Raw genomic sequence first — 25,073 nt, forward strand, 5'->3', positions numbered from 1 at the left:
TGAGGAACTGCTGACTGACCATCAACCATGAGGATAGACGTCAGAGCAGAATTTGATCGGGCCGTAAAGCAGATGGAGTGGGAAGAAGTGCTTGACACTCTTCAGGCTGTCATAGAAGATGAATTAGGAGTAACACCTAACACGCCACCTTCAACTCCAGCTCCTCCTGCTCTCACCACTGAGCTGGGATGTGACATCCATCCTCAGCCAGTAGATGATGTGCATGAAGCACATAGTGGGTGCAGCCCCCATCACCTGGGAATAGCTCCCGACAGCTTCGAGCAGCCAATGACGGCTGCTCAATCCATCATGCAAACAGGGCCCCTGAGCTGCGAGGCAGACGTTCACAGCCAGGGAGAGGTAAGATAAAGAGTAATTGTTAGGGATAGAGTCCTTATGAAGACACAAAAGAAGCAAACAGCTTATTTTAACTGTGCCCACTCTATTATCCCATGTGTTGCTAAAAATGTAACAATAGTAGAGTAAGATTCTGTTGATCGGTGAAATGAATAACTGCCAATTAGTCCGATCGGAACAACATTACAACTGTGGCTGGTTAACCTTCCCTGTTTCTTCACAGCACACACTGTATCAGTCAGCTGTGAATGACCACCCAAAGCCATCAACGCCCACCCATTGCCCTGCAGCTCCTCAAGACACAGTAAGACACTGGTTAACCACACATTGATCCACCTTCACTTCTTGTTTGCGTATGAGATACAGTAAAAAAATAAAAAATAAAAAAAAGCTTAATAGTAAAAAAATAACACACATTTTCTTTGCCCTTCTAATTCAGGACTCCAGTAGAAAAATGAAACTTTTCGGACCTAGTTAATGTTGTAGCTTAGATTCATGAATTTGTTCGAATAAATATATTGAACTAGGTTATCTGGATCAGGAATTGAGGCTGCAGGATAAACTCAAGCCTATCTATTAAACTGACTAACAAGTCAATGAGGCCAGTAATTTACTTTATTTACTTTACATCAGGGGTGGCCAAACTACGGCCCGCGGGCCAGATCTACGTTTCCAAAGGCTGATTTTCTCAGCGCTTCTAAGATTTTTCTGCCATTGAGAACGATATCCAGCTGTTCGCGACTCCCTTCATGATAAATGCAGAAAAAGTGGAAGAGAGTCTGCAATTAGAACTTATAGAAATGCAGTGTGATGATTCTCGGAAGTTTCAACATCTGATTCTCTCCTTACCTGACTTCTACCGGAGCTTGGAAGAAGCCAAGCTTCCTCTGCTGAGACGCCACGCAAAAAGAATGACGAGTCTGTTCGGCTCAACTTACATATATGAACAAACACTTTCTCTGATGAAGCTGAACAAAAGCACTGAGAACTAAAATGAACAGAGACCATCTCTGTGACGTCCTTCGCATCTCAACCACAAAACTGACTCCAGACCTGCTAGCAATCCTGCAGGCCAAAGCGCAGCTTCATTGTTACCACTGAGCGCAACCGTGTTCCCCTGAGTTCTAAATATATTACACGTTCATGTGTTATGAAGCACTATTACTTAATAAATCCAAACTTATTTCCATTACGAGCTTGAAATATAATATATAATTTATTTTATATCCCCACCCCCTCCAGGTCTGTCAAGAAGGACCACCATCGGGAAGCAATCAGAGGCAGCTGTTTTGAGAATGAACTGCCAACCTTTTTTGTTCTATAAAAAAAATCCCATTCATGAAAAGCAGTGTAAGCTGAAAAATGTAAGCTGATTGATTTAGTTTACTTAAATAAAGCAGCTGAGGCAATACGTATTTCACTTCGAGTGAGTGGCCCGGCTGTTTGTGTATTTTGCCGGATATGGCCCTCGGACACCCCTGTTTTACATATTATTTGACTGTATAAGAACCAAATTTTCCATCCTCAAACTAGTGTCACTACACTGATCTGCTATGACCTAAAAGTGACCTGAGACTGACATCTAATACTGATGTTCAGAGCTTGGACACTGCCGACTTCTGTGACCCTCTGGAAAAACAACGGCTGTATCATTAAACTCTTTGTCCGACACTGTCCAGATGTGTACTGTAATATTCCACAGACACAACTGGAGCTCACTGAAGCAGTTAATATTGCTGAAAGAGAGGGGAACCTTGTAGACAGGTGACACAGATGATGCAACTTCTCTAATCACCTGTTCTGTGTTTGTGTCTACAGAATAATGCACCGGCGATCAGCTTCTTTGAAAGCACAGGACAGAACCTGGTTCCCCTTCAACTGCTGTAAGTAGCATATCCCTAAATGCGAACAAACGCACACAGATGTGCTGTTAGTCTCATGTACCTCTGATAATTTGATTTATGTAGGAACGGAGAGGTGGTGTATGCATATACACTCCATCATCCTGACTCTGCTGCAACTCCAGCGCCCAACCCCATGTCAAAGTAAGTGAGGTCTGGTCAGTTTGGGTCAAAAAGAAACTTTTCTGCCGAAGCGCGTGTCATTACAAGACCATTCTTTGAATGGATTGTAGTGTGCATCACAGCACAGACACAGATGAATTTCAGCCATGTTTTGAATTACCCACATCTACACAGGGGTGATGTGTGCTCTTACTCTGTTCCCAGAAAAAGAAAAACAAAGTACAACAAGCCACAGAACGATGATCAACCGTACATCAAAAAGCCTCTGAACGCATTTATGTTGTTCATGAAGGAGCACAGGCAAAATGTTGTGGCAGAAATAAACATCAGAGACAACGCAACAGTAAACACCATCCTGGGGCACAGGGTAAGTGTGTGGGCTCTGTATCTTCGGGACATTTATAAAATTTGACTCTCACTCGCAAATTTCACATCTTGATAGTAGGTTTAGTTAACGTCCTGAAAACAAGTGATTTTCATTACTACATGACTAGAGATCAAATCTAAATTTATTTATTTATTAATTCCAGCAATTAAGAACACAACTGAACTGTGTGTATCAGGTGTTTCTACCCTAATGTTTGAACCTTTAGTTGTGTCTGTGCTGACACTGTCATGATCTGTCCACAGTGGGCGTCACTGTCGAAAAAGGAGAAGCAAATATTTTATGAAAAAGCTGAGGAGGAGAGGCTGCTACATTCCAGGCAAAACCCTGGGTGGTCATCCAGTAATAACTATGTATGCACACACACACACAGAGCTCACACACGTTTCCATCCCTACAGCAGATGATGAACACAATCACTGCAGTGTCTCATTTTAATCAGCTGGACTTAGATGTGGAGTTAAATGTGTTTTGCTTTGTTTAGGGCAAAAAGAGGAAGAGGCAAAGGTGCAAGGCTGCAACAACTGCTGAATGTAAGCAAACATTTCTATGGATCACATGTACAATAGGATGAAAACTAAATGTAATCACATCATAATTGATTTATAAGAAAGACGACAGTTACAAACATCTAACACTTAAAACGACAGTACATTTCACTGATGTAAAGCTGAAGACTGAATCCTGGATTTTTTGTGTTGTTTTTGTTTTCTTCATTGCAGCATCTGCATCATAACCTGTAGATTTAATAAAGCAAACTGAGCAGACAGCAGTGATGGAGGCTTCAGCCTCCACAGAGGACATGGAAACTCCTCCGCTCTCCTTAAAATGCAAATGAATGGTAATGATATCTGTTGTGTTTTGTGCGTGTAAATAAAAATTGGAACTAAATTGTATTCAGTTGGGTTTTGTTGACCTTATTTTTTTAAATACTCAGAACGCAGAATCATATTACAACATACATAATTAAACATAATCCCCAAGAATTTGATGACCAGGGTTAAATTCATGTGGAGTTCTGACACAAACACAGGCTCACAAATCTACACCCAGGGTCAACAATACACATACACCCACTCAAAATTTTTAATGTAATGGTGCTAAAAGTTCTTCAATGGCTTTAAACTTGCCAAGCTAACTTGCCAAGCCTCTCAACCTTCTGTTAATTATCATGATTGATTAAAGCTGAGTGCGTTTAACAGCCAACGTGTTTAACAAGTCCAATTGGCTCAGTCAGTACTGATCTGAGAAAAAGTAGGGTTGATTTACACAAGTCAGGAATGTGTCTTGGAGTCATTTCTAAACAATTTCAGGTTTTAACATAATAATTCCAAATGACTGCACATAGATCATGGCAGAGGGCTGGAATGAACAGGTTGCTGCTGGAACACAAGTGTCACTGTCTACAATTAAATGAGTTCTACATTGTCATGGACTAAAAGGCTGCTGTCCACAGAAGAAGCCCCTGCATTAAAAATGATTAAAGTAACCAAGATGTGTAATATTCTGGAGGGAGGTATTATGGTCAGACGGGATAAACATTGGACCTGGTGCAGGACACAGACTAGATGGTATAATGAAAAAAGGATTACTCCAAAATGTTTCAGCACATCCTCAACTATCAGTTAGATGACCCTAAACACACATTACAGCTGGTTCCTCTCATCTTTTTAAATGAACACTAAGCACTACAATCAGGTTGAACATGTGCTGTCCTTTATGTGGTAGACAATGAGACGTGACAAATAAAAACTTTAACCTGCCGGCAGTGCTAGATGAAAAGGCAGCGAATCATCAAGGTGGTCAACTCAACAGCTCCTGCTTACCTCAACTCACTCATTCAGGTCTACAATCCTTCCCATCCGCTGCGGTCGGCCAACGAATGACGACTGGTGGTCCCAGCACCACACAGAATACGCCAAGCAAAACTCTCCAGCGCAATGATCCCACGATGGTGGAACGAGCTACCAAACTCTGCACGCTCAGCAAACTCACTCCCTATCTTCCAAAAACTGCTAAAAATCGAACTCTTCCGCATTTGCCTATGGAAATGTGAACACTTTTCTGATAGGACTTTGCTTTGAGGTTTTCTCCATGACTCAGATTTTTGCTTGCCTGGTACCTCACTTGTAAGTCGCTTTTGGATAAAATCATCTGCTAAATGACTAAATGTAAATATAAAATCAAGGTCAATATTATAAAGTTTTTTCTTTCCAACGGAAACACAAATTTCAACCCTGTGGATTCACAAATAAACAGGAGTATGAATGTGTAGACAAATTATCCATTTAGTCACGCTGAAGAAAAACTATGCACATCTTGGTGGATTTAGATGGAAAGTGTAGTGGGCACAAATTATTAGGGTTGATCCTTTGGGGATCATCTGTACAATGTTTCACAGCAATTTATCTCATGGTTGTAAATGAGAGTGTCACTGTTACAAAGCTGCATGACCAGTTTCCAGTTTCTATAAAGACAATATACACTGGAGAAGAAATTCAGTTTTTGTATTAGTTCATTTTTAGTTCATTTTACTTTTACTGTGCTGATTATTATGCTACAGTCCTTAATAGTCATGATTTTGTTTGAGACAATTACACATATTTCTATTATGTCATTGAACTATTTCCAATTTGAACGTCTCATTAAACCATCTGCACTTTTATACTTGAATTAGTTGTTGAAGAATTACAAGCAGCAGCAATAGATCAAATATTTGTTTTTATTGGTCAATTTACTGTTGATAATTCTGCAGCCTCATTACGTACTGTTAGATCTTAGTGCTGCATTCAATACCATTGATCACGACATATTATTACAGAGAATGGAACATGAAATTGGGATTAAAGGAACTGCACTAGGTTGGTGTACATCGTATCTGTCGGATAGATTCCAATTTGTTCATGTTAATGCTGAATCCTCCACGCACACAAAGGTTAGCTATGGAGTTCCACAAGCCTCTGTGTTAGGACCAATACTTTTTATTTTATATATGTCTCCTTTAGGCAACATTATAAGAAAACACTTCATAAATTTCCATTGCTATGCTGATGATACCCAGCTATATCTATCCATGGAACCACATGAAAAAAAATCAGTTAATTAAGCTTCAAGCCTACAAGACATAAAAGACTTTAAAGTCTCACAATGACGTTTTGTTTACCCCTGCAGATCCAATTCACCAACCTTGCTTACTTAGTTATTAACCTCAGATTGGGGGTTTTATTGATAGTCAAAAGTGAAAATGAACTAAAAAAACACTTTGGATGTTTTCACTATACGTCAGCCTAAAAATTGTTGCTGGTGTTCCCAGTGACAGATGCTCAACCTCGTGGCTGCAATTTTTGTCTATTTACTGGCTGTTATTGTATGAGGTACAATTTATCACCTAGGAAATGTTGTTGATGTCTTAACATTTGCTTTCTATAAAGGAGGTAAAAATGTGTGAATTCGCAGCAATTTTCCAAATCATAAATTCATTAATACAATGATATAAGTAACAGATATTTATAGGTTAGCAGAAAGTGTAATAGCATCACAAAGTCAAAACATTATTGCACAGCAGGGGAACCTGGGATTACACATAAGTTATAGAAATAATTTATCATTATATAGTACAGTATTAATACATTATTATAAATCTTGAGGTCCAGCAAATTTACCAGATGAGGGCGACATAAGTCTGATCCGATGCAAACAGCAGAGCAATGTTCACAACAGCCCAGTAGCTTAGTGCAGTGTGGGGTTAATGTCTGCACAACCAGGATAAAAATGGTCACAGCCTCATAGCTGAGTAAAGTCAAAAACTACTTACAGTACAGGGGTTACTAGCAGATCATTAGCTCAGCTCACTGGTACCCTCTGATTTACTGCCCCCCCCCCCCTTTTTTTTTCTTTAAAGAAACCAAACAGCCATATTAGATGCAGTGGTTACCTAACAAATAGTGCTCCTGTCAACATGTCTAGCAGGAAAAACAACACCCAAAGGTGAGATGGCGCCCTCTAACTGGACCAAGAAAAGCACGTGAGACTAAAAGTAGTATGTACAGTCAAAAGACATGCAAATTGGCTGACTATGTATTTGCTTTTAGTAGTGAAACAGTTGCACTGCGTTAGCTGTAGTAGTTTGTTATTGACTGGTGTGCACTAGGATAGGCTACCAAATATCAATGAGTCTATATTAACCGTATATACAGTATATATTGGTAGTGAGAGGTAGCTGAATGAAACATTCATCACAATCAATCATTATGGAAATGATGTGAATAGTTAGAATGAGATCAATAAGTTTTAATCCTTAGTTTAGAATTTTAGGCAAACAAACCCAGTTTCACACAAACACATCACACATCTCTTTTACAAATTCACCCGCAGCTTATGTGTGACCATGGGGTGTTGCTCCATCAAGGATTGTGTAGCGATAAAGGTTGTGGCCATCTGTGTCTAGGCAAATGTGTTGCACAACTGACTAGGTGCTGCAAACAACATCTTCAGTACAATGTGATGTATGTGTTGTACCCTGTGTATATGATATGATGGGACATTATACATTATACATATAGTACCATACATTTCTTTAATAAGTAATAAGAATTCAATTTTTATCTTTGTTTATAACTTAGTAGCCAATACGCACAGGAACTCAGATAATTTCATTAACTTTCTCCACACAAGACCTGTACATAAGGCTAACAACACATACAGAAATTTTAGAAGAAAACATAATTTAATTTATGTTTCATATATTAAGTGCACAAATTTCACCTTGTGTAGAAGACAAGCCAAATGTACATGAAAGAGAAGCTCTAAGTTGGCTGAACCCAAGAAGTGAAAAACATAAACCTTTTTGTCTTTTAGCTTGAGTAATTTGTAAAAGTGTGTGAACTTGTGTTTTGCTTTAGTTTGTTTACCTTGAAGTTGCCACTTTGTATGTGGTGCTGCACAAAATAATACCTGTCTTTTTATATATCTGTCAATGACAGGAAGACACAATATGAGTTCAGCAATATACTGTATGTACAATGTATGCTGCTAATGTTAAAGCCCCAGTGAGCAGGATCAAGTACTTAGGTGGGATTTGTTTCCTCCTACTAGTGCTGACTGTGTCATGAATATCATTTGCAGTTTGACCACTGCTCATCGACAGTGGTATATGTGCATTTGATTACAAGATGAACTGACAAAGAAAGTGTCAGAGGCCAAAGAATGACTGACTTGTTACAGACAAGATAGTTGCTGTTTAAACAAGCTTATGTGTAAAAAATAATAATAAAGCCTTTAATTTATAATACACTTTTCTTTTAAAAACAAATCTCAAAGTGCTACAAGAGAAAGGAGCATGACACTTGCATTTGTGTCCATGCTGGGTTTGCATGTTCAAATCACCAAGGAAACACCAATAAGCATACCAATAAGAAGAATATCTTTCAGTTTTTATTTGTTTGGTCATGAAAATGTGGTTTTAAGAAATGGAAAGAACAAACAATCCTAGGCTTCAGATTGAAGATGAACTAAGTTATTAGTTTTATATATATATATATATATATATATATATGCTTAAGAAACAGGATGGGTTGTGTAGCACACATGACAGATGGACAGTGTAGCATAGGAGCATATTAGCTGACCTACTTTCTGTGTGGACATAGTGAAAAATTTGGACCAGCATCTGGGACCTGCAAGGAATATGAAGGTGTGAACACCCAGTCCCCACAAAGTCAGTAAAAAAACACACACATACACACATTGGTATCTTTGTGAGGACACTCCCAATCCCGTATAAAAATGTGAAGACTGCAAAATATATTAAAAAATATCAACACACATATATTTTCTTTGAATATATATTATTATCACTGAGTTTTAAACTTTGGGAACAATCATATAAAATTATTGATTTTAACTGTAACTGATATGTATTAATGTGAATCTTAAACTTTATAGTTCTTAATAATGGCAGGAGCAAGGCCCACAAATGTGACTTTTTTTTATTATTTTGTAGTTTAGAAGTTTTTTAATTTATCCTCCTTCATTTAATAAAATGTGTTTTTTATTCTTTTTCTTCCTAACTTTACTGTTGAGGAGGTGTCCTTATAGAGTGCGTTAGTATTTAAGTATTTAAGTATTGGGCTCTAAATATTAAAACCAGAAATCAATTAGAATTTTTGCGCTTTATTTTCTCTCATCTATGGGTTTTTGAAAAAGTGTTTGGTCAAATGCCTGAAATAAAGTCTATAGTTAACACAAGGTCACAAGAGACTTTCATGTTTTATTCTCCAACATTAAAGTTATCCATAAATAGTCCATGGATATGCTTAACTGTTCTATTTTAACAAACAGCTTTATCAGGTCACTGTAAAGTGAAGCTCTGCTGTCGGATTACAAATTGTAAGTTTAGCTAAAGAGATACACTAATTAAAGTTTGCTATTTAGCAAATTTGTTTTAATAGGTTCAGATACATGAGAATTTGAACATGCTGCTCAAATGTTTTGACAGTCTGTAAATGCATATGTAATTGTAAAATTGTAATAGTACACATCAACAACAAATTCCATGGTATTTATTAACACATAAAATGAAAGTGACTGTTGTGTATTTGTTGATGCTTTATTGGCAGAACAAGAACAGAACATTGTCCAACACATATTTGGATTGAATATGAGAAATTGAGAAAGTTAGAAAAGTTAGAAAAAGAAAGATTCTTAAGCAGAACATTATCACTAAGTTAGGGCAAGTTATTCATCATAAAACCAAATGCTCATTCTCTCATCACTTAACGCTTCCGGTCTCTCCAGCCAGGACCCCATTTCTAGTGTAGAACACTTTGGCCAGAGAGGGACTCATGGGGGAGGGTATGTACTCTTGACACTGGTCACCACTAAGACTCGGTGCACACTCCACTAAGTAGGAGAAGAACAAGGTACCGTGGTTTAACATGCAGCTGTCTGACACTTTACCTTGATGCAGTTTAACTGAACACTCTCCAAGCAGATCACTGTTCCAGTAAGTGTCCTCATCATAAACACTGAACGTAAGTTGGTTTTGCATGTTAATAGTGATGGATCCAAATTCAAAGGTCTCTGGCCATTTAGGGTTATCATTATTACTAATGATCATAGTTCTCTTAATCTGATCACCATATCTAACCTCCACTGAACCATCTGTCTCTGTAATCACATCACCATACAGACTCTCTGCATAAAGCTTGAATACCTTCAATGTTGCAAGACCTTTCCCTGCAGGACAGCAGTTTGACTCGATATTCTGATTACTGTTGCAAATACAAGCACAAGGATCCCTTTTGCTGGATCTGTGTCCAATTCTACAAGATTCAGAACATTTCTTCAACAAAGCATTTTCCTTGATGTACTTTTCCACCTCTTGCTTTAATCCAGCACTGGCAGGATGATCGAGTGGCAGGATGGTGTGCAGAGGCTTCAAGTTGTATTGTACCACATCAGGTGTGATTTTTAATGAGCTGAGCCAGTTATTATAGACATATGAGTTTGATTGGCCTTCAAACAAGATGTCAGCCTCGGCAATGTGTCCTCCAATGACCTCTGTGTTACGTTCATTAAATGTGCTGCTGAAACTCTGGCTTGAAGCTAACTTCTTCTTTTTTGCTTGACAGTGTTTGTACATGGCTTTAATGCTGGCAGTTTTTGCAAAACTAACTGAGGCCTCAACCGACAAACAGTCACTGACCTCTGTTGCTGACAGTCCAATCATGGTTGCCGCACAGGTCCTGACAGATGTGATTGCTTTTATTTCCCCTCCAAGAGATACTTGTGTGATGTAATGTGTACCATATGTGTCGATTATGTGTCGATATGAGACCTCATTTTCAAGAGAATACTTGGGAAGGGACTTGACAGCCGATATAAATTCATGACTCAGTGGAGGATTCGTTATCAGTCTGTAGCTGCAAAACACAAGAAGGTTATAACTAAGTTATAGTGTGCTACAGACCCATTTTCTTGAGAGTTACTGTATATATTTATAAAGTTAATATAGATATAATTGTTGCACTTATTGACAACTATGCAGAATACTATAGAATTAAAATATACGGTGGGTATAAAATAGGAAAGTGAAGTCAATACTTTTCATAGCATAATCATTGTATCAGGTAATTGAACTTAAGCTGCAAATTCAGAATTACTAAACTGTCTTCACACTCACCTGTAGAATTTACAGTTGACAGAATGACGACAGAATGTGTAGCGATCTTGTTTTGACTTCTGCATGCCAAAAGTAGCAGCTTTGGAGTGGGACCCTCCCAAGCCGACCCCAATAGTGACACTGGGATCTACAGGAATTTCAAGGCCAATTTTCCAGTCATTTGACACTGATGATGTTGAATCATTGACAAAAGTTTCGACAGAATCATAAACTGTACTGGAGACTGTTAAGCTACTTTTGGGGAGGGTTCTCCAGTCCACCACAGCAGCAGGGACCTTTTGCTTTTCATTGTTCATGTAGCTGTTACTGTACAGTGTGCAAGTATCATTGCCAAGATTCCAGGTTTCAGTGTCGACGACATAGGCACCTTTCCGCACCATTGTGACGATGTCGAAGCCTTCTCCACCCAGATTGTAACCAGGGACAAAGGGAGCACTTTTACACTCCTGTGGTGTACCGATGAAGCTCACACTGGAAGGTAGACACAGAGGACTCCAAGCCCACCACAGGAGCATGAGTTGCCAGAGCTTTGCCATCTGTATGAAAGAATTATACAGCATGAAATTAAAAATGGCATAGAGAAGGAAATTTCTTAAACAAAGCAAACTTTGAATGTTGAATTTCAATATAAACTAGATAGTCAGACGTAAAGAATACGAAGATGAACAGAACTCAAATCAAACTCAGGGCTCTTACCATCCCGTGTTCCCTGTCAGGTCTGTTTAGCTGAGAATATCTGACCTATTTTATAGTCTTGATTTGGAGGTGGAATCTTAATTGCTTTCAACATTCTCACACAGTTTACACTTAAACCATCTAGAATTAACCAGTTTTCTTGCATAAGAAATGTGTGATATTTGAACTTCCTTCCCTGTTAAGAAAATATGGTGAAACTTAGAAAAACTTGAGAAAAATTAGGTTTTGTGGTAAATCTTAACATGCAACTTCCTGGATTATAATCCATGTATTGCCAGTATCTGAAGCAACATGGCCTGTTATAATGAGGTGTTTGGCAAAAAACATGCAATATTACTCTGTTACAATATGAAGCAATGTTTTCAGTCTTGGATGGACAATTTTAGTTTATAGATTTGCTTTCTTATAGATAGTAAGCAAAGACAACATCTTTTCAGTTGTATGGTTATTAAACACAATACTCTGCAATGTTACAATACTTAAACAACAGCTTCTTTGGTTTTGGGTGCCACTTACTTGATTTAGATGTCGATAAAAAGATGCATTGTTTCCAGCAAACATCATACATCATACATAACTGGTTTTGCCACTCAGCTGTCAGAGTACAAGAATCTACAAAACAGAAGATGACAGATGCAGTGAAAATGATATCACTAAGTTGTCGGGGATGAGCTTAGTTTGCACATTACTTTGACCTCATTTCAGAGAACTGTTCGTTAACAAGACTTGTAAAAGGAATGTACAGTAACACAGCTAACATCTTTTAAATGCATTTTCTCTGGCCTATTCTCATGGAGATAAAAACTGGAAACAAATACTTCTATTTAGAAACTGAGGACTCATCGGGGGCAGTACTGTACATTGTAACACTGAGGAGAGTTGTGTTGTCTAGTGTCATGTTTGTGAACTGTGACAATAAAGTGAATAAATTATCTAAAATCATCTAGTATCTTAACCCCTAGATGCAAAATTAGGCAGTGGATTTTTAAAGATCTTTTTTAACAAGAAATTGCAGTGGGTTGCCACTTTTCTTCAGCCTCATGATTGTACTTTATAGTCAGGCCAGGTCAGGAATGACATCTGCATTATTTAAACCTGTTACTGAAAAGGGTTTAAAGACCTGTAACAAAAAACAATGACTAATTTTTGGGGGGCAGCACTTGAAACCAAGCTATCAAAGCACCTAGTCCTCTCTCTAAAATCAGTTCATCCATGAGTTCAAGGTGCCAGATGTAATAAACTTCCTCCAGGCCATCCTGACATCTGGCACTTAGAAAGGGACAGACAAAGTCACATTGACCTTGATCTCTGACCTTCTACTGCCAGAATTATCAGTTTCTCTTTTAGTTCAAGATGTTTGTACAATTTTAAAGAAATTGCAAGGCCGTCCTGAGATATCATGTAACAATGGGACAGATGTGAGGTAACAAAGACCTTGAGTTTTGACCTCCTCAATGTACTTCAACCTAGAATCTTGGTGGAAATGTGCAATATTTGAAAAAACCTTCACTGAAAATATTCTTTAAGATATCCCTTCATGAGAATGGAGTGGATGTGAGGTGACGGCGATCTTGAACTGTTACCATCCAAATCTAACTAGTCCATCTTTTATTACAGGTGGACATTTGTAAAAATTCTTGAAAAAAAGTCTTCAAGACATTGCATTTACAAGAATATAATCAAGAGACATGTGGTAACTGTGAGCTTCAGCTCTGAACACCAAAATCTAATCAGTGCATTCTTGAAGCCAAGTGGGTGTTTGTTCTAACTTTAAAGAAATTTCTTCAAGGAATTTGAGAAATTACACAATAACCTTTAGTTTGTACTGTGCCAGACTCAGAATGTGCATAAAGAATTTACAAAATTATCAAGGCTGTTTACTGAAAACTAACCAAACTTGAGTAAAGGACATTAAGTGTTGGTTTTTGCTATAGTTCCATGGCTACTGTTAGCAATAAGATTACTTGAAAATGATCAAAATTGTCGTTCACTATGAAATAAATGCTCTAAAATCATTTAGATAGTACTTGGCTTATAAGAAGTCGAACAGCATCTCAGCTCTGGGTACATCAGGCTTGAATTTGCATTTGGTCTACTATGCAACTTTGGAGTCCCTTTCCAGACACCTCGTGAGTACTACCATCAGGGTTAGTTTTTTTTTTTTTAAGGTGGACCCAGGAGGAACAAGGCGAGAGGGGTTCGTTAAGTAGAATGAGCTTTATTTAAGATTAAACAAGACAGGGAAAAACTACTAACAAAAACTCGCTCCCACAAAAAGGAGGAAAAAACTGGCACAAACTCGGAGAGATTAATACAACAAAAATAGAAAACAAAGAATAAACTCAGACTGAAGCACTAGAAATTTAACAAGAGAAAAAGTGCACTCTGGAAAAACAAGTCAAGTCAAAACCCACACACATGGAAGGACTGACACAGAGTTAAAACCAAAATCAAACCTCAGACCAAACAGAAAACAGAGTCAACAAAAACAGCATCAGGAGCCCAAAAACCACCAGTCAGGTGAACTAAAAGACAGCTTGTTGCATGGAGGACAGCAGCAAACAAAGACAATTATCCAACAGGGAGCCAAGGGGAGAACTGGGTTTTAAAAGGCAGGGGAACAGGTGGAAAGACTTGTGACTGTTGATGAGTGGTGAAGCTGTAGAAATTAACTGGAGACAGAAAGTGGAGAAAAGGAAGTACATAATAAAAGTCCAGGGCAGGAAGTGAGTATGAGGGTCAGATCATAACAACTACGTAGCAAATGCATTGCATACCTTTACATTCTCGCAACGAAGTGCATTTGGGATGTTTTACAGGCCAAGACACAATTTTGCATCTTTCTGGTTCCCTCAACAAAAAGCCAGTGGGATATGTACAATAAGGATCATCCTCACTTTCTCAATATATACATAATGGTATAAAACCCAAACAATTCCTTACACCACTCACAATCCCTAACTTATCTTTATGTGGAGAGGTGCTGTTAAGCCTCCTCTGAACAGCCCTGGTAGAGGTGCAGAGATATTAATTTCTGAACATGTTCTGAGTGAAGCTCGCCCTTCTTATCAAATGGAGAAGAAGATTTCTGCTTAATTAGTAAGTGTATTAGTTTATTATTTATTTCAGTTTGATAAGTACATCTACCTGAAAGGTTGTGCAGAGTGGTGAAGTATAAAGAGCAAAGAAAAGCTGTATCACAGCAGGGAGAGCGCGGCAGAGCAGATTTCTCCACTCACATTCATTAGCAATAGCTTTAGTTGCATATTGTAGCATGAGGGGCAAAGGCCGCAAATCAACTTCCTGGTTATTCTGTCATTGTAGTTTAGTGCCCTTGTGCATCACTGCAAGTCTTCACCCTCCTTCTTTCTATCAACTGTGTGTCTCTCTTCTGATGGGTTTCAGTTCCCATTACCCACCTGCCCCCCGCCACCAACACCCTCCCACTTTAGCACATTTACAGATGTAATTGTCACTGTAACGATGTGTTAAAAGAGATGTGTTCACTACAGTATACTGCTGACCATGAGCAGTTTTAATGTAATTTTTAAAAATTGATATGAGAAGAAAAGTTCCTATAGTAGAACCTTATTTAAGAAGTACATTATTAAGATCTGAAATCACACAGAAATGTGTTTTGTGTTTGTTCATGTTTTATTGACTGCTTTTCTAATTGACAACAAGCAAGCATCAAAAGTCAACAAGTTAAGAATATGCTATTTGTAATAACCTTCTTGCAACAAAGTCAAGTAGACCAATAAGTAACAATTTAGAAAATACAGTTGAGTAAAATATTTATCAAAAAAGATCACACAGAAAATGTGTATTTTTTATCACCCCAGCACACAACAGCTGACCTTGACCTTACTTTCTGACTTATTACCTTAACCAGAGAGTTACTTACTGAACAAATATCAAGATTATTTTAGAAAGGGTAAGAATGTTATTTTAGCACATTAGGTAAAAAAAGCACAATATTTGAGTGTAACACTGTAACTACAAACAAGATATTAGAACAAGGTGTTATTCTCTCATCACCTGTGTGAATTATTTATCATTATGTTCCCCTGACTCTCCAGCCAGGACCCCATCACAACATATGACCTCCACCTGACTGTCTGACTGATTTCACATACTGCTTGCTGAATTCTCCAGCCAGGACCCCATTTCTAGTGTAGAACACTTTGGCCATAGAGGGACTCATGGGGGAGGGTATGTACTCTTGACACTGGTCACCACTAAGACTCGGTGCACACTCCACTATGTAGGAGAAGAACAAGGTACCGTATTTTAACATGCAGCTGTCTGACACTTTACCTTCATGCAGTTTAACTGAACACTCTCCAAGCAGATCACTGTTCCAATAAGTGTCCTCATCATAAACATGGAACGTAAGTCGGTTTTTCATGTTAATAGTGATGGATCCAAATTCAAAGGTCTCTGGCCATTTAGGGTTATCATTGTTACTAATGATCATAGTTCTCTTACTCTGATCACCGTATCTAACTAGCACTGAACCATCTGTCTGTGACCATTTATCACCATACAGACTCTCTGCATAAAGCTTGAATACCTTCAATGTTGCAAGACCTTTCCCTGCAGGACAGCAGTTTGACTTGATATTCTGATTACTGTTGCAAATACAAGCACAAGGATCCCTTTTGCTGGATCTGTGTCCAATTTGACAAGATTCAGAACATTTCTTCAACACTGCATTATTCTTGATGTACTTCTCCACTTCTTGCTTTAATCCAGCACTGGCAGGATGACCGAGTGGCAGGATGGTGTGCAGAGGCTTCAAGTTGTATCGGACCACATCAGGTGTGATTTTTAATGAGCTGAGCCAGTTCTTATAGACAGATGGGTTTGATTGGCCTTCAAACAAGATGTCAGCCTCATCAATGTGTCCTCCAATGACCTCTGTGTTACGTTCATTAAATGTGCTGCTGAAACTCTGGCCTGAACCTAACTTCTTCTTCTTTTCTTGACAGTGTTTGAACATGGCGTTAATGCTGGTAGTATTTACAAAACTAGCTGAGGCCTCAACTGACAAACAGTCACTGACCTCTGTTGCTGACAATCCATTCATGGTTGCCTGACAGGTCCTGACAGATGTGATTGCTTTTATTTCACCTCCAAGAGATACTTGTGTGATGTAATGTGTACCATATGTGTCGATAAGATTACGATATGAGACCTGAGTTTTTTGGGAATAGCTAGGAAGGGCATTGGCGGCCGATTTATACTCTTGACTCAGTGGAGGATTTGTTGTCAGTCTGTAGCTGTAAAACAAAGGAAGAATATAATTAATTTACAGTGTGTTACAGACCTGTTTTATTCATGTTACTGTTTATATTAGTTATTTTATGCAACGTTGCTGAATCGGGCATTTACAGTGTCTATGAAGGGTTTTTACCCTTATTGGAATTTTTCATTTTTTTTCACTTTTTTTTAAATAATAATTTATTCAACCTCACTCTCTGACTGAAAGTAATTAGAATTTTCGAAAAAAAACTACAACATAAAGACAAAAGAATACTTAAAGCCAACAACAGGTTAATAAAAAAGCAGGGCCTATTTTGTTTGAGATTGCATTTAACATTGTCAGCGGGACATAATATTAAACTCAAACCCTTTGTAGTTTGTATTTAGGTTTATACTTGTTTGTTCTCACTTATATATTTTTTTTGGTTTGTCATAATCTAGAACATATACTACAAAACTGTAGCTGCCACATTTGAAGGAGGCTGAACTGAGCCTTTTGGCAGATTAGATACAATGTTTGGCAAAGACCAAACACATGCACATCATGAGAAACACCATCCAACCTGTGTTGCAAAATGATGTTGGGAACATCCCCAGGAAAGCTTGAGAAAATGAATGCAGACAAACATAAGAAAAACCTGGAAAAAAAGCTGCGTGGAAAAAGTGTGAAGAGGGAGATTTGTCTACCAGTAAGTCAATGCCCCCAAGCATCTAGCCAGAAATGGTTGCAAAGCAGTGTTACTGTTCTGCAGAGGCTAAATGGAGCTTGGATCTCAATCCAATTTAGAATTTTTGAGTGAACATGAAAAGCACTGTTCACTCATAACTGTCATGCAACATGACAGAGCTTGAGCTATTTCGTTAAGGAGAATTTTTTTCAAAAAAGTTGCAGTGATCAGATGTTTAAATCTAGATGAGACCTATTTATGTATCCTCTGTATTATACTTTTAATTTATTTAGATATTGTTGAGGAAAGAAAGTGAAATAATCAGTTGATCAGAGTTAAAAGAACCCAACTTAAACTGATTCAGTGATGTAATAAAAAATAATTTAAAAGTTCCATGAGGGATGACTATGTTTTAAAGTACTGAATTAAGTGTTAGTATTAATGAACAGTACAAGTTATGTTTTCCTACACTCACCTGTAGAATTTACAGTTGACAGAATGGCGAAAGAAGTTGTAGCGATCTTGTTTTGACTTCTGCATGCCAAAAGTAGCATCTCTGGAGTGGGACCCTCCCAAGCCAGCAGTGGCATTGTGAACATCAGTAATATCGATCCCAAGTGTCCAATTATTTGACACTGCTGATGTGGAGTCACGGACAAGAGCTTCAACTGAATCATAAACTGTACTGGAGACCTTTAAGCTACATTTGGGGAGGGTTCTCCAGTCCACCATAGCAGCAGGGACCTTCTGCTTTTCCCTGTTCATGTACCGGTTTCTATACAGCCTGCAAGTACCATTGCCAAGATTCCAGGTTTCAGTATCGATGACATAGGCACCTTTCCGCTCCATTGTGACGATGTCGAAGCCTTCTCCACCCAGATTGTAACCAGGGACAAATTCAGCACTTTCACACTCCTGTGGTGTACCGATGAAGCTCACACTGGAAGGTAGACACAGTGGACTCCGAGCCCACCACAGGAGAATGAGTTGCCACAGCTTTGCCATCTAGATAAAGTAGTTGAAAGGCAAGAAAAGATGAAATAGGATTGACAAAGATGTCTAGTAAACAAAGCAACGTTTGAATGTTTATTTCAATAAAAATTGGTTGGTAATGAATAAGGATTAGGAAGAAGTAGACATGAAAAATGACTCAAATCAAACTCAGGGGTCTTACCATCCCGTTACTGTTCCAAATCAGGTCTGTTAAGCTGATAAATTCTGAATATACTCTAGATGTGGAGGTGGAGTCTTAATTGCTTTTGAGATTATCACACATTTTATATTTAACAATTCTCATTTAAACAGTTTGAAACTGTTTTTTTGTACCCTCATTAAAAATGTGTGACATTCGTACTTCCTTCATACCCTGATAAGGTAAGAGTGTTAAACATTCACTTGGGTAAACTACACTGTAAAATATGTGGCTGTAAGTTTACAGTAAATTACTGGCTACTGGCTGCATTAGTTTCACAGTATGCTGCTGTCTGTAAATTGTCTGGCACTTTGCAGTAGTGTTTTATACAGTATACAGGACAAGCGTCAAACTAGGACAGGTGATACACTGAACAAGTGCCTGCTGTTAGAAATGTGTTAGATCCAGAGGTAGGTGATTCTCCGTCCTTTCCGTTGAGTCTGCAAATTTAATATTTTTATTAGGGTCAAGAACTGTAGTTAGAAAGTTTAGCTCATGTACAGTGCTTTGCAAAACTATTCATACCCCTTGAAATTTTCCACATTTTGCCACATTACAACCAAAAACGTAACTGTATTCTATTAGGATATGTCATAGACCAACACAAAGGTTTACATAACTGTGTAGTAATATGAAAATGATAAATGTTTTGTTAAATCCTATGTGTAATTTAACGTCATAAATGCAGCAGTTCTGCGAAGGCCTCAAAGGTTTGTTAGAGAACATCCACAAACAGCACCATGAAGTCCAAGTAACACACCAGATGGGTGAGCGATAAAGTTCCATTATCATCCGAAAATGGAAAGAGTGTGGCACAACTGCAAATCCACTGAGACATGGCTAAGACATGTCCACCTAAACTGACAGGCTGGGCAAGAAGAGCATTAATCAGATAATCCACCAAAACACCCTTGGTAACTCTGGAGGAGCCGCAGAGATCCACAGCTCAGGTGGGAGAATCTGTCCACAGGACAACGTTTAGTTGTACCATCCACAAATCTGGCCTTCGTGGAAGAGTGGCAAGAAAGAAAGACAACCATAAGAAGTCCCATTTACAGTGCATGACAAGCCACATGGGGACACAGCAAACATGTGGAAGAAGGTGCTCTGGTCAGATTAGACCAAAATTGAACTTTTTAGCCTAAATTCAAAACCCTATGTGTGGCTGAAATCTACACTGCATGGTGGTGGCAGCATCATGTTGTGACGATGCTTTTTCTTCAGCAGGGACAGAGAAGCTGGTTCAGAGTTAGTGGGAAGATCTTAAGCAATCTTAAAAGAAAACCTGTTAAAGTTTGCAAAAGACTTGAGACTTGGGTGGAGGTTCACCTTCAAGCAGGGCAATGATCATAAATACAGCCAGAGCTACAATGGAATGGTTTAGATCACAGGTCACTAACAGGCAGACCACGTTCCGGGTCCAGACCCAGAAGCCATCCCATACGGACATGGACCTACAGCCAAAACAGTCATGATTTAAAACCCGACGGGGCGCTTCTATTTTTACTGGCGCAGCTTTTGTAGTCTTTACGGTAGTGATTTACTGGATGAGGAAACGCACAGACCAAGTTAAGCCCTCCCGCATGATACCACTCAGCCAATCAAGTATGTGCATTCCAGGCGGTAAAATTGCGACAGTGCAGTGCAGACAGATAAGAGTTAGAGGCAGGTTACACATAAAAAAGAAGGTAGAAAGAAAATGAAAGATAGAGATACATGTAGAAAACAAAGGGAGAGAAAAATAAGGAACCATTGGTGCTCTCCAAAAAAAGAAGAGTGGACAGCGAAAATAGAGCATTTAATCCGGAATGGACAGACTCATTTCTTTCTTCCTACTGGGATCACTAAACCAATGTGTCTCATATGTTCAGAAATTGTGGCTCTTATTAAAAGTGCGAATGTCAAACGCCATTATGAGACAAAACATAGAGGTTATGAATAAACATACTCACTCAAATCTGAAGTGAGATCACAGAAAATAAGTAGTCTGAGAGCCCAGTATGGCCAGTCCACCAGGACCCTGAGCCACACATTCACTGCTCAACAACGTGCTCATGAGTTTTCTCTCAGTGCTGCTTGGATTTTGGCTCAACACAAACAGCAAGTCACATAGCACTTTAAGTTGGTAAATGCTGGGCCTCTCACCAGATGCAATTGGTTGATCTTCAAGCAGATGTGGCCCTGAAAGAGCAGTTTGTAAGAACTGACCCATCTACTTTCTGGCAGGACAAGCTAGAGCTCAATTTTCTCACTGAGCAAAAAGTGGGGGAGTGGGATATAAGAGAGGAAGAAAGTGAAAATGTTCAATTGTAAGATGTGTTGAGATTTATTATCTGTAACATTGGTTGAGACTTTTGAGTCAAGATGTGAAACAGAAAAGGGGAAATTCTTCTGAAATTTTTCTGAAGTTAAGCACTTTATTTGAACGTGCACAGTTTTCCCATTTTATTTATTTTCTCTTATTTTAACCTGCAGCCCTACTTTTATTTAGTTAATGAGAGAACATTATACATATCTACAGTCATATGTACTGTATGTGTTCACTTCTATGTTACATGACAATAAATATTGTCAAAATGTTTTTTTTAATTGTACTGAATTCATTTGATTTGACAGTCGGGTATTGATTACATGCAGATGTTGATACAACTACTAGGCTACTTAAATGTATATCACACTAAATAGTTAAGACATTATGACCTTCTGGACCTTGGCTTCAAGAAATTTTCTCTAACCGGACCTCTTTAAATTTTAGTTAAATACCCCTGTTTGAGATCAAAGCATATTCATGTGTTAGAATGGACCAGTCAAAGTCCAGACCTAAATCCAATTAATAATCTTTGGAAAGACTTGAAAATTGCTGTTCACAGATGCTCCATCCAATTTGGCTGAGCTTTAGCTATTTTGGAAAGAAGAATGGGCAAAGATTTATCTCTGTACTCTATCTATAATTGCAGAAGAAGGTGGTTCTACAAAGTATTGATTCAGGGGGGCTGAATACAAATGCACACCACACTTTTCAGAATATAGAAATAATTTTGAAAATAATTTATAATTTTCCTTTCACTCCACAATTCTGGACAACTTTGTGTTGTTCTGTCACATAAAATCCTAATAAAATACATGGCTATGTTAGGAGCAGGTGTATCTGCGAACGCTAATGTCCTACTGAGATGCTCCTGACAGACTTTATTTCTTTTATTTTATTTTTTGCACTTGCATCTCATGATGTTTTATTCATGTTTGCATTGTACCTCATGTGTTAGTTGCTTTGGATAAAAGCATCTGCTAAATGACTAAATGTTAATGTAATTGCAGTATGTCACAAAAATACATCAACAATACCTTGGGCAATCAAGTCTTTATGGTTGGCTGTCCGTTCAACATCAGTGGCAAAATAGGAATCAACTGTACCAGTCTCCAGTACTACAGAGTCAACTTGTGAACTGAAAACAGTTTTTTCAGGCCCAATATAAATATAAAAGCTATAGTGTGTAAATGTCCACCTTTGCACTAGAAAAAGTCAAGATAATAACTTTTATCAACTTACACAATACATAAATCCTATTATTTTAGTGTTATACTTCATATAATCACCACACTTACTAATTGTTCTTTGAGAATGAATACACTTACATCAGCAACAATCGCCATGGCATCCTTGGGCTCTCCATCACAATTAAAAGAGTGCCTGCAGTAAGAAGTAATGACATCTTTTACCCCTGAGTGGCATTTGGTTGCTTGTGAGCAGCTCACTTGAAAGTAGAAAAATAAAAAAAAACATTTAATTACATACAGTATGTGTAGTGTTTAAACAGAAATCATGGCTGCTGGTCATGTACAAGAGGAAATTTACACATCAAACATCACCCTATATAGAGAAAATCACAATGAAAAACTGCGATGCGTATTTAATGATGAGAGAGATTAAAAAGACTAGTTAACGTGAACAGATAACAAGTAATGTTAAAACATTCAAAAATAATAACGTTCGTTATGAGCCTGTTTAAAAATGACCTGGGCTCAAACCTGAAGTTCCCGGCAGTAACGGTAAAATTAAACCACGACAAACTAACTGTAGGTCACTTACTTGGATAAAAGAAAAGGTGTTAAGAAAAACTAACAGAGGATGAGTAACGTTAAGGCTAAAACGTAAAAATGTCAATCAACGCTTTGAAATCCATGTCAAATCCAAATATACTGCAACTTCCTGTGTAAAAGTCCGGCATACAGCGATTTTACAATAAAATTCGTAAAACGGTATTATACTTGCATAACACTGCGTAATATTATCTCTGTGATTGAAATGCATTCAAATTTTACTGTGTTTACTGCTGTCGTTTATTTTCTCACCTTTCCAGCATCTTGTCTCTGTATCACCTGTTCTCTCTCTCCATCCCTCCTGTTTCTCCATCTCTCTGTGTACTGTGTCTCATGACATTTTCCACAATTTATTGAATTCATTTAAAGTTAAATCTCATTTAGTAGTGCTGCACAAATCCACACTTTGAACAGTCGTCTTTATGTTTGTCAATCACTGGGCTGTATAGTGGGAGTGTCATCAATTTTTTTTGACAAAGCCTAGGACACACACACACACACACACACACACACACACACACACACACACACACACAGACATTTGCATAATACAGTTTTATCAATGGATTTTAATTTGGTGGAAAATGACCTGCTAGAGCAACTTACAGCGCATTCAGAAAGTATTCCCACTTTTATTTTCACATTTTAAATGCTGGTGTTTTTGTGAGGAGGCAGGTGGAAAGTAGCATATTGGCCTTAATTAGCTTTGTGATATTAATAATGTACTATATTATATATTACACCGCTCTACCAAACTGTTCTTTTTATGGTGTGTGTGTGTGTGTGTGTGTGTGTGTGTGTGTGTGTGTGTGTGTGTGTGTGTGTGTGTGTGTGTGTGTGTGTGTGTGTGTGTGTGTGTGTGTGTGTTTATTTTCCAACATTATGTTACAGCTTTATTCCAAAATGGATCAAATTCATTATTTTACTCAAACTTCTACAAAAAACACCCCATTATGAAAACATGAAAAAAGACTTTAAATTTATTAAAAACTACCATGTACATAGGTATTAATGGCTTTTGCTTAATATGTTGTTGAATCACCTTGAGCACCAATTACAGCCCCAAGTCTTTTTGAGTATGATGCTACTAGCTTGACACACCTAGTTCTGGGCAGTTTATTCCATTCTTTTTTGCAGTGCCTATCAGGTTGGATGGGGAGCGACGGTGCACAGCCATTTTTAGATCCCTCCAGAGATGATCAATTGGGTTCAAGTCCCGTAGCCAACTCTTTTGTTATCTTGGCTGTGTGCTTAGGGTCGATGTCCTGTCTAAAGATGAACCATCGCCCCAGTCTGAGGTCCAGAGTGCTCTGGAATAGGCTTTCATCAAGGATGTCTCTGTACATTACTGCATTCAGCTTTCCCTTGATCGTGATTAGTCTCCCACTACCTGCCGCAGAAAAACATCCCCATCTTTGTTTCATATGAACAGAGAATTCCAAACCTTCCCCAGATCTGTGCCTCCATACAATCCTGTCTCAAAAGTCTACAGATTGCTTGAACCTCATGGGTTGCTTTGTGCTCTGACATGCACTGTTAACTGTGGGACCTTATATAAACAGGTGTATGCTTTTCCAAATCATGTCCAATCAACTGAATTTCCCACAGGTGGAATCAAGTTGCAGAAACATCAAAAGGATGATCAGTGGAAAAAGGACGCACCAGAGCTCAATTTCAAGTGTCATGGCAAAGGCCATCAACACTTATGTACATGTGATTTTTTAATTTTTAATAAATTTGCAAAGATTTCAAATAAACTTCTTTAAGATTGTTATTATGGGGTATTGTTTGTAGAATTTTGAGGAAAATAATGAATTTGATCCATTTTGGAATAAAGCTGTAAAACTATAAAATGTGGAAAAAGCTAAGCTCTGGAAATACTTTCTGGATGCACTGTAGCATTTTAAAGTCACACTTTGCCAGGATCGGAAATTAACCACATTTTAAATGCTGGTGTTTTTGTGAGGAGGCAGGTGGAAAGTAGCATATTGGCCTGAATTAGCATTTTTAAACTTTGTGATGTTAATAATGTACTATATTATATATTACATTGCTCTACCAAACTGTTCTTTTTACGGTGTGTGTGTGTGCGCGCCCGCACATTTTCACTTGCATTTATACAATATATTGTGTTTTAAAAGTGAACATAAACCATAGTATCGCATGGTATTTTTTGACACATGGAATCAGACATTTGTTTTGT

General features: G+C 38.1%; 2 protein-coding genes across 2 annotated transcripts; both read right to left on the reverse strand.

The window, feature by feature from the left end:
* Positions 1–9,352: 9,352 nt before the first annotated feature.
* LOC137124340 (perforin-1-like) lies at positions 9,353–11,725 on the reverse strand. Its single transcript, XM_067499206.1, has 3 exons — positions 11,645–11,725; positions 10,949–11,484; positions 9,353–10,688 (listed from the first exon to the last, which is right to left on the reverse strand). Exons 1-3 carry the CDS (start codon positions 11,645–11,647, stop codon positions 9,536–9,538), a joined length of 1,692 nt encoding a protein of 563 aa, XP_067355307.1. The 5' UTR covers positions 11,648–11,725; the 3' UTR covers positions 9,353–9,535.
* Positions 11,726–13,842: 2,117 nt separating this feature from the next.
* LOC137124536 (perforin-1-like) lies at positions 13,843–18,825 on the reverse strand. The gene is made up of 3 exons (XM_067499606.1): positions 18,752–18,825; positions 18,053–18,582; positions 13,843–16,926 (listed from the first exon to the last, which is right to left on the reverse strand). The coding sequence occupies exons 1-3, from the start codon at positions 18,752–18,754 to the stop codon at positions 15,735–15,737; spliced, it is 1,725 nt and encodes a 574-aa protein (XP_067355707.1). The 5' UTR covers positions 18,755–18,825; the 3' UTR covers positions 13,843–15,734.
* Positions 18,826–25,073: the final 6,248 nt, after the last annotated feature.

Source organism: Channa argus, chromosome 3 (genome assembly GCF_033026475.1).
Source record: "Channa argus isolate prfri chromosome 3, Channa argus male v1.0, whole genome shotgun sequence".
Lineage (NCBI taxonomy): Eukaryota > Metazoa > Chordata > Actinopteri > Anabantiformes > Channidae > Channa > Channa argus.